The sequence below is a fragment of the Tachypleus tridentatus genome, chromosome 5, assembly GCF_004210375.1.
Source record: "Tachypleus tridentatus isolate NWPU-2018 chromosome 5, ASM421037v1, whole genome shotgun sequence".
NCBI lineage: Eukaryota > Metazoa > Arthropoda > Merostomata > Xiphosura > Limulidae > Tachypleus > Tachypleus tridentatus.
Genome location: NC_134829.1, coordinates 11448112 through 11459647, shown reverse-complemented (window position 1 = coordinate 11459647; position 11536 = coordinate 11448112). Strand labels below are relative to the sequence as shown.

General features: G+C 31.2%; 1 protein-coding gene across 1 annotated transcript; it reads right to left on the bottom strand.

Annotated features, from left to right (window-relative positions):
* Positions 1–5317, bottom strand: LOC143250515 (uncharacterized). Its single transcript, XM_076501165.1, has 6 exons — positions 5130–5317; positions 4472–4533; positions 3635–3712; positions 2057–2083; positions 1494–1526; positions 1–200 (listed from the first exon to the last, which is right to left on the bottom strand). The coding sequence occupies exons 1-6, from the start codon at positions 5218–5220 to the stop codon at positions 153–155; spliced, it is 339 nt and encodes a 112-aa protein (XP_076357280.1). The 5' UTR covers positions 5221–5317; the 3' UTR covers positions 1–152.
* Between the last annotated feature and the right edge of the window lie 6219 nt (positions 5318–11536).

The window sequence follows — 11536 nt, the reverse complement described above, 5'->3', positions numbered from 1 at the left end:
TGAATATTAATAACTACTTTACTTCACAATATCTTTATCTGAATATTCAGTAACAATATCATGGTAATACATTTTAACAAAATGTAAAAAATGTAACACGTTGAATTGTATAGCCTGCTTTAAACGGAAGTAAAATACACCAGGTTTATATTTTAAGAGTGTCCATGCTTCCAGGTATTATAGAGCTTACGAACACAGTCCTGAAATGAGGAATATGTAAAGATGTGAGACAGGTGTTATAAAACTTAAAATATACTCCTGAACTAAGAAATATTAAACATGAGAGACAGGTGTTATAAAACTTAAAATATACTCCTGAACTAAGAAATATTAAACATGAGAGACAGTTGTTATAAAGCTTAAAATATACTCCTGAACTAAGAAATATTAAATATGAGAGACAGGTGTTATAAAACTTAAAATATACTCCTGAACTAAGAAATATTAAACATGAGAGACAGGTGTTATAAAACTTAAAATATACTCCTGAACTAAGAAATATTAAACATGAGAGACAGGTGTTATAAAACTTAAAATATACTCCTGAACTAAGAAATATTAAACATGAGAGACAGGTGTTATAAAGCTTAAAATATACTCCTGAACTAAGAAATATTAAACATGAGAGACAGGTGTTATAAAGCTTAAAATATACTACTGAACTAAGAAATATTAAACATGAGAGACAGGTGTTATAAAGCTTAATAGCAAACTCCTATAATATAACATATATGAAGTTGTAAGACACAAAATAATAATAAGATTTTATAATTAGAAGTATGTAAAATGTGAGACAGGTTTTATAAAAGTTAATAACACATTCCTGAAATAAGAGATATATAAAGTCATGAGGTAGATGTTATAAAAATTAATAGCATAATCCTAAAATAATAAATATGTAAAGTCATGAGACAGGTGTTATAAGGCTTAATAGAGTGCTCCTGACAAAAAGATATGTATAAAGTTCTGAGATAGGTGTTATAAAGCTTATGAATGCATTCCTTATATCAGAAATGTGCAAAGTTGTGCGAAAATAAAAATGCAAATATAAAAATAATATATTCATTGTTCACTACTAACCCGTCAGATAGGTAGTAATTTTAATATAAAAACTGAACAGTTATTTATATTATTTCATTAACTTAAAATAAAATTTATCAGAAATAGGGTGTTAACTGTATTTAGAGTTTAATTGTTTAAATGTCTTTTTTGTAACATCCTACCAATAACTGATCTTCTAGAGGTCACTCAATGTATGTAAATAACATAAAAAGTACACCGGGTTTGTTTAAGTCCAAATCTACCCTCAATACTCATGTTTGGTAAAGTTTTGGAGAATTCAACAAATTAACTTCATAGTTTGTTTTTGTATTTAATTAACCAATCTATACAGGTATTAGCGATGGCTCATACAACTAAAGGGATGTTTTATTTATGTAACCTGCATGTCATGAAATGATCGATATTTTAAATGTTATTTAGTTACCACTTACCGACGTTTCTTTGTCATCGGTTTCCTCGTGTCCCTAAAGAATAAAAGAGCAATACAGTTTAAAACTTTAATTTTTCACAACAGAACAGACAAAAGTATTTCGGTTGTGTGCGGAAGAAAATATTATAACAAAATAATATTATTTCAGAAAGCTATATTTAGATATTAAACACATAGCTTATAGCAGCATTGTTTAATAATGGAAATCAACTTACCTACATACAATACCAAACAAATAAATTGTGTCTCTTGTGTTAAATTGTAATAGAAAGGTTTTCTGGGCAATATTTAATTTGTTATAACACCAAAACTCTAGTATCTTATTTATCATGGAAAAGGGCAAGTTCTCTAAATGATTTGTTTGCATGTAAAGAAATAACTTAAAACATCAAAAATATCATTATTTAATTACACTGTGATTAATTATCATTATTTAATCATAGTGTAATTCATCGATATATATACAACGATAATAGAAAAATAAACCAGTTCGTATAAAATATTATTATTCATATTTGTAAAATAAAATCATAATTTTCAGCATTTTTCAGTGATTATACTTACATGTCCTTCATGTGAACACTTCATTACCTAAAAATAAAATAAAAGCAGAATTTTTGTAAAGTAAGCATCATAAATATTTCTTTCATAATATGTTGTGATTGCAAAATAATTTTTGTTTTCAATATCATCTGAATAATCTTCTTCAACTGAAAATAATATCTTTATGTATGACGAAATATATGTGCATACACTTAAAAACAGTAGCGTTTAAACAGTCTTCTTCCCATCCCCCACTCTCTTCTGGATAAAATTGAATGGGTAATTATGGGTAATTTGCAATACAGATAAATCTCGTGTTATTCTAGTTACATTCTTATAGAATCAGTGCAACAACTGAAGAACCTCAGGGCCCAGTCATTATTAAGATTTTTACTCTACTTGATTTACATCTGTGATATAAACAGATGAATGGTCAAACATTATTTAAATTTATTATATTGCTTTCTATTATGTACATTTTATGTAGAAATTGCTTATATAAATGGTTTAAAGAATACTCCTACTTGTGTTACAACACACGAAACTATTATTTAAATTTGCTAATGATATTAAGTCACTAAGTGCTGCTAACTATGAATTGAGATAAGAATAAATGGAAGGTAATACATACGGGTTTTATGATTTTGATGGAAATAACCTTAACAGTTTTACTAAACTAAAGAATCTTAGTATTCTTGTTCATCAGTTTCTTATGCCATCCAAGTAGAATGCTGTTGCTAATGGTGAAACAAATATGATTTTTATGATGTACCTATCGAAATTGTGAATACAAATCTAAAGAGTTTACAGTTTCATGGTAAAGCTCATTGATTAGGTTACATCAGGAGTATTGTGTTCAGATTTGGACTCCGTACCTTAGAAAGGAAACTGAACTGTTGGAAATGGCTCAGAAAAGGGCTACTAGAATTGTGCCTAGGATGTAGGGGTTGTCACATAAATAGAGCTTAAAATCTCTGAAATTGTTTTCTTTCAAAAAGAAGAATTTTAGAAGAGATCTGATTGAGGTACTTAAGATTATTAAGGGAATTGATAGTGTCAGCACATAATCTTTTTCGTACTTAATGGTGAAACTGATGTGACATTTAATGGATAGAACGATCTTGATGGACCATCAAGTCCCTTGTTGTCCCATAAATTTACGTGTTTTTTTTGTTTTTTTTACATTTATATTGCTGAAACATTTAAGAAAAAGTTTCAGATTTAAAAGTAATCGTTTGACCAAAAAGAAAATGGCAAAATAAATAAATCTTGATTAATCTTAAATTCTTTCTGTTTGCTTACTATTTATATATATTTTACATAGAGATTATGTATAGGAATAGTTTTAACCATATCTCTTCATAACTCCTACCCGTCTTACTAAACACAAGTATAAAAGTCATTTATCGCATAAAAACAAATTAAATACAAATTTTTTAAAAAAATTTTCGTACTAATTTATAAAGAATGTTGTTATAATGATGTTTTTGTGAAAAAAATAGAGTTATAGGTTTTAAAATACTAATACATTTAAAAATAAACAAAGCTACAAAAGGCGAGAAAAGTTTAAAATAAAATATTGAAGTTAAGAAATCCTACCTCTTCCCACTTGTTACATAATTCATCGTCGCTTAGGGCTGAGTGTTCTTCTTTACATTGATGAAATAGTTCCTGGTACTGAAATATAAATGTTCTCATACCATTTACTAAAATCTCCCTTCAGAACCACCACCAAAAAAGAAAAGAAAAAAAGAAACAACTAAAGTAAAGTGAAGGACTGAACTTTAAACTCAAGATAATGGAAAATAATCAGATAAAGATATGTCTAAAAGTTTGAAATACATAGTACCAGATAACTGAGTAAAATGAAAAAAAAAAATTCAATGGATTTGAAGATTTTTTCATTGTGCTGTCTTATCTGACACTGAGCAGTGCAGATAAACAGTAAGAGATTTTCATTGTACCACCCAAACTAAATCATTTAGAGATGTATGTTGTACAAAACGTATTATAATATTTACACACACACATATATATATATACTTGAATTTTAGGTTTCATCGTTAGGCATGTGGTTTAGAGACAAATATAGAGATTTTTGAGAGTGATAATAACAGAACCTACATTAAATGATTATACATTGTATGAGAATCACACCACTCCATGTTAACACTGTTCAGTTCTTACAAAATGTAAATTTATATATTTGTATAAAATAAGTCATTTGCGCTTACATTAAATACGAATTACCGGTTGAATTATTTGGCATGCCTTAATTTTCTCTTGAATGAAAACATGATCAAAACCAACGTATAATGTAATAATGTACTTTCCTCTTTTAAACACACAAATAACAATTTAAATATTTTAATTGTGATTTAATAAATATTATGAATTATAGCTCTTCAAAGAATTTAGAGTGGCTGTCCTACTTACCTCTTTTGAAGCCAGATTCCAACATTCCTTCAATTCATTGACAATTTCGGTGTTTTGACTTTCTATAAAATGAGAAAACTTCTATAGTAAAGATTTAAGAAAATATATTCACCAGAGGCGTCGTTAAGCTTTGGTATATTGAAAACTCAAAATAGAAAACCATAAACGAAAACATAGAGAAACGCAGAAAATTGCTGTGCTTATGGGCTTGAGCCTCGGATCTTTTAAGTACTTAGCGACGCCTCTAATGTTTCCTATCTCTTGATCTTAGTAAAAGCTGCTGACTTTACGAAAATAACACGTATTTTGGTTTCATATTATTATGAATTTCCATAACGCTTTGCTTTAAAAACTTAAAATTTTAATTTTTTAACGTTTTCATAGGCAGAAAAGTCATAAATTACTTTCCTTATTTGATATCAAATTGTGTATATTATCTCGAAGATACAGTTTTTTTTATTCGAAATGTAGTTGGATTCATGTTTAGTTTTCAAATTTTACAACTTATTATATTATGATGGCGTGTTGTATCCTAGAGAAATATATTAAAATCAGCAAACACATCTTGTTATACTTTGTTAAATCTAAAACACAGAAACACAGAAAGTCTCTTCTTATACAAGAGATATTTACCAGTTTTTAATACATAAATACTTACCACATAGTAACTGTTCCATTTCGTCATGGGGTCCATGAGCAGCAACAAAGGCCGCAAAAGTAAGTAGAATTGTTACAAAAAGAACTTTCATTGTTAAACAACTGAAAGCTTGAAACTTTCTCCAATAGTCTAAGTGTAGAGATTCTTGATTGTAAGAGAATAACGTAGAGAAGGATGTGGTGAACTAGTTTTATACCACCTTAGTAGATGTAATCACGTGTACAAACTTCCTGGTCAAACGAAACTTTGTTTTTATTGAAACTTCTGGTACTATGTTATCTGATTAAAAACTCACCCTTCGTTAGCATTTTGTATTCTACCATACAATAGGAAATTATACTCATTTCTATACAGATTTGGAACCTCATGTCACTTTTTTACTTGAAAAGATACAAACTTGAATTATGTTCTACGAGAGACCTTGAAGAATTGGCAAACAGTTCTCACTCAGAGATGGTATGATGATATAAAAAGCCTTGGGTAGATAAATTGTATGTCGAAATGTGTAACTTAAGTGGGTAAGTTGCAGAAATAATGATAATTATGTTTCCAAAACATCAGTTTCGAGTTCTGTCTTTGTACTTAGTATGATTACCTGGAGAAAAGTATAAGGAATGAAAGTTTTCCTGAGCGTGCTACTGAAGAATAAAAACAACAACAAATAGTTTGATAGACTATTCAAAGCGACTTAAGCAAACTACTGTTTAGTACACAAACAAAGATGAATATCCATATAATTATATGGTTGACTTCTCTATTGAAAATGAGGTTCCTTGTTGTTTGAAAACAACACATAAATCTCAGTATTTCCTTATGAATATCCACGGACTATTATTATATATAGTCTTTTCAACGTCCAGTTGGTTGTAAAAGGTTTAATTAATTTATATATCGTTCAACCAATAGTGCTAAATGTTATGCAAATATGTTATATCAAAATAAATACACAGAACTCTTTGGAGGAAATATTGTTTATATGTGAACACGGAGTTGTGATATCGTTTATCAGCTTAATTAAAGTCCTATTACAAATAGTACAAGTAATGATATTATTTTCGGTACTTAAGGTTCATTTAGAATCATGTCCTGCATAATAGGCGGCGGGTGTTTATAATTTGTTGTCATCCATTAGGTAAACATATTTTAAGGTGGTTGTTGATGAAACATAGATGTCTCTAACCCGGTACCTTAAGCCATGAATCACATAATAAACTATAAAATTTGAAAATATCAAGATCAGTATATACCTTCCTTACCCTTAACAAATTATTTCAAAAATATGTTCATAGGTTTTCACACTTTATTGCGGGATATATTATAAAGAAACTAAAAGTAATGTGATTTATTTAATATATAAAGCATATACGCATTACAGAGACTACAGCCTGAGACTCTCACCGACGACACAAATGTTTCACTTTTATATATTAGAATAAAGTTTGGTTCATTTAGAACAAATGACATAATAGAAATAAAACTGTTAGTAAAAAGCATCAGTGACCTACTCTAAAATAATATTGGACTTTTGCCGTCATTTCTACAACGCACCCATAGCCTGAAAATATGGATCGCGATTTACAATAATAAATGAACCATGGACCCTAGGACCCACTGAGCACGCTAACTGCTAAGACTGTAAAAAACACACATCGCCGAAACATTGTTGGTCTTTTTTTTCTTCTTTTATAAGCTTCCGCAGTGGCACAGCGGCATGTCTGTGGACTTGCAACTCGAGAAACTGGGTTTCAATACCCGTGGTGTGTAGAGCACAGATAGTCCTTTGTATAGCTTCCTGCTTAATTACAAACAAACACACACAGATTATTTTACAATATATACATCCTAAATATAAAGTGTTAGACAAGCTTCAGTTGGATCAGCAGTAAGTGTGAGGACATACAACGTTAAAAACATCAGGTTTTGATTCTTACGTTGGGCACAGTACAGATAACCCATTATGTAGCTTTACGATTAGTAACAAACAAACAGCAAAACTGTTTACATCAGAGTTATATTGATTTAGGTCACGGCGTGACCTTCTAGTTATTCCGTGTTATTTTAATTAGGGAGTAATAAATGGCAATTAGTTACGACATCTTTGCTATCATATGCATTAAACTATATTGAAATCGTTAAAAAGTTTAAATGTGTCAGTTTTGTGAAAATAATTCGTTCCAATAATTAATCCTATATTAGCACAACTAACAGCTTTGTATGAGTGTATGTATACCCAGTTAACTCCTTTATCACTTCCAGAGCTTACAAGACCAAAGTTAAAAGGTCAAAGGTAGACTCTTGGGTAAATAGGATGGGAATCCTCTACTAATGGGAATAAAATGTATCCTGAAGGTCACCCAAGAAAGATGGGGGTCTGGGAATAGGTTTTTTAGGATCGCTAATTTGTATTACTGAAGGTCATAGGAATCTCAAGCACGATGTTTCCACACACATGTTCTGACGTTTTTGTTTGTTCATTTTCTCTCGAGTACAAACATACTTGGTCCGGCATGATGGCCAGGTGGTTAAAACACTTGATTGATAATGCGAATGTCGCAAGTTCGAAACCCCGTCACACGAAACATGCTCGCCCTTTCAGCCCTGGGGGCGTTATAATGTGACGATCAATCCCACAATTTGTTAGTAAAAGAGTTAGTGGTGGGTGGTGATAAATAGCTGCCTTCTCTCTTGTCTTACACTGTTAAATTAAGGACGACTAGCGCAAACAACCCTCGTGTAGCTTTTCGAGAAATTAAAAAAAAACGAATATACTTGGGGTACCCACAATAGTAAGTATGGATAATAGTGGAACTTGATCGATACATTCGTACCTCTCATCTCTGTGAATTATAAGAGGAGCTTTGAGCCCCGCAGCGGACGCCAGTATTTTATGTTTTGAGTGTATTTTGGCATATGTTCAGGCATTTGTTCCCAGATGTATTTTTGTAAAGATATTGTCAACTATTATAATGTATAATAGCTGTATGTACATTTAAAAGAAATGAACTTCACGCACAAGGTTATTTTTGTCTCTGACGTGCAGCAATGTTTTATGTAGATTAAGTAAAAAAACTCCAAAAAGTCAGTAATATTTATGTATCTACAAAACCGCTGAATTGTATCTAACAGTCAAGGCTAAACCTTCTGTATTATTCATTCTGTCACGTTTACTCATCTATTCCGCGTACTTGACATATAAAGAACGACAGCTCTCAGTGTATTTTGGCACATGTTCAGGCATTTGTTCCCACATGTATTTATGTGAATATATTATCAACTTGAAGTACATAATCTTAAGAGTAATAACAATAGACTTGTAAGTTAAAAGACGGTAAATAAAATTACTTCTAGGATTTCCAAAATTGGTGGCACGGAACATTTTTTTTATTATTAAAACGGGAAAATTTACTACACCATCTCCTCGTGTTGTTGGACTGTTTTGTTTTTTTTTAAATTACAAAAGGAATTAAGATTACTAAACTACGTAATACTGAATTTTTTCTTCTGAGATATTAAACAATTTGCTATTTTTTAATATTTTTGTTAGCGCAAACATAATATTTAGTACTAGCAAGTAGGTAGTTAAGTACACATATATATAATTGTATATACTTTGTTATAAACAAAAACAAGCCAAGCAAAAACAAAAAAAAACGCTGCACTTACAGATTTCTAAAATTCTTCATCAGTCTAGAAAAATATTTTTTTCCTTCTAAAAATGCTGATTTTCATTTTGAATATAGTTCATTATAAGACATGAAAACGAACCAGGATTTCACATAACATTTACTTCCAAATTCAAACCATTTCCATCATTAACAGGTAACTCAATGCGAGATTTTTAACTGTATAATTTAGAAAATATCTTTGCTTCAGATTCAAATGGTTTTCGTGAGACTAGAATTTTGCTATAAAAATTACTTTAGAATAACTTTTCTTTAAATGTTTACTTAAATGTTATATTTGTTTGATCATCACAATCAAACCAAAGTTAACTTTGAAACTATCGCAAAAATTCTTCTGCTACAAGGCCCGGAATGAGCAGGTTGTTAGAATGCTCGACTCGTAATCTGAGGGTCGCGAGTTCGAATCTACGTTGCACCAAACATGCTCGCCTCTTGAGCGGTGGGGTGTTACAATGTGACGTTCAATTCCACTATTTGTTGGAAAACGAATAGCCCAAGAGTCGGCGATGGGTGGTAATAACTAGCTGCATTCCGTACTAAATTAGGGACTGCTAGCACTGATAGCCCTCGTGTAGCTTTGCGCAAAATTCAAAACAAACAAATCTTCTGTTACAAGGTATCTATGGTTTTGTTTGTGCGACAGTCCATTTTGACTTTTCCTTCTAGTGATTTTTACTGACTTCTTGCGTGTTTCATTCCACATAGTCACTATTTTTGTGTTATTGGCTATAGCTATTCTTATTTGCAGGCCTCTAATTTTCTTCAGTAGATATTGGAAAACTGTTATATCTTTTAATAGGTTAGTTAGTTTTTGCTTTTCTTTTGTTGGTAAGGTGGCCTTATACATGATTTATATTATTTTAAGGAAATTGAATACTCGTCCACGAGTTTGGTTTTTGCAAGTCTTGACTGAAAACAAATTAGTTAAATCTTGTAGGGGTGAGGAGTATTTATTTTGTTATTACAATGATGTCTGTACACTTACAATAGGTATTTCCTATGAGCTCAAAAATAGAATTAGATATGAATATAATAGTTCTCAAGATTGCCAATTGTGTAATAATCTAGAATTTTTTCACCCAACTATTCACTCAAAGATAAATACAGTATCATAACGTAAGTTTACTGTTACTTGTTAATTGTCAAAGGTTAAGTATAAAACGTAAACAATTAATAAAGAAAAATCATTCCTTAAATTTAACGACAGAACTACATTACAAAGTGAATTAATATTTATAAAATGAGCCATATATATATATATACAACACTTGTTACCTAACACTTGTAAAATTGAATACTCATCTATTAATCAATAAGTTGTTTTTGCAAAAGTAGCTTCGGCAGAAGAATCTTTAATTGTTAAAATGCATTTGAAAACACGAATACTAAAAGAGTTACACGACACTTTATTTTCTCATTATGAACGTTCTCCATCTCTTCACATTTCTCCTATTGGTTTACTTTTTCTTTTTTATTTGGGAATTTCGCACAAAGCTACTCGAGGACTATCTGTGCTAGCCGTCCATAATTTAGCAGTGTAAGACTAGAGGGAAGGCAGCTAGTCATCACCACCCACCGCCAACTCTTGGGCTACTCTTTTACCAACGAATAGTGGGATTGACCGTCACATTATACACCCCCACGGCTGGGAGGGCGAGCATGTTTAGCGCGACGGGGGCGCGAACCCGACCCTCGGATTACGAGTCGCACGCCTTACGCGCTTGGCCAATTGGTTTACTAGTAACCCTCAAGTTTTGTTTATTTCTTTGATATAGAAGGTGTCCGTTCACAAGCTAAGACTAGAGGTTAATATCAATAAACCAATATAAAAAGTATCAGAAATAAAATATGAAATTAATTATGTCCATGAATGTTTATATTAATTAATGTTTATCAATCAAATATAACTGATGAGATGTAAAAATTGAATTTTGTGATCAATAATAAAAAAATGAGTTTTTATTACGTATATATGTTTTCCTTATAACAAAGTCAAATCAGGATACCTGCTGTATCCACCAAATGCACTCAAGTCCCTGATTTTAATCTTGTAAACCAGAAGACTTGCCGCTGTCCTAGTAGAGGACTTCTATTATAAACAAAAATATTTTTAACATATCTCGTTAATATTTTGAAAATTTCACACCCATTATAGAAAAATCGATAAAATTTAAACCAAAAGAATATTGAATAAGAGTTTTATTTCTTGTTTTTCATGCTTATTCTTTATGTATAGTTATAAAAGCAACTAAAATGTTTAAATGAGAATATTTTAAGTTAGTTAAGATCAGATTAATAAAAACAAATAATAATATAATAGCACGCAAGCTTCTTGTACTAGTTGTAGTAGCTCGTGGGTAATGTTTGGTTTGAATTTCGCGCAAAGCTACACGAGGGCAATCTGCACTACCCGTCCCTAATTTAACAGTGTAAGACTAGAGGGATGGCTGCTAGTCATCACCACCCACCAACAACTCTTGGGCTACTCTTTTTACCAACGAATAGTGGGATTGACCATCACATTATATCACCTCCACGGCTGAAAGGGCGAACATGTTTGGTGTGACGTTAATTCGAATCCGCGCCCCTCGGATTACGAGTAAAGTGCCTTAACCATCTCGCCATGCCGGGCCCGTGGATAATCTAATTCGATAGCGTAACGTGAGCTGCACGTATCCCGAGTAATTGGCAACTTATATAAGTTATAATGGTGCAGACAGCAGC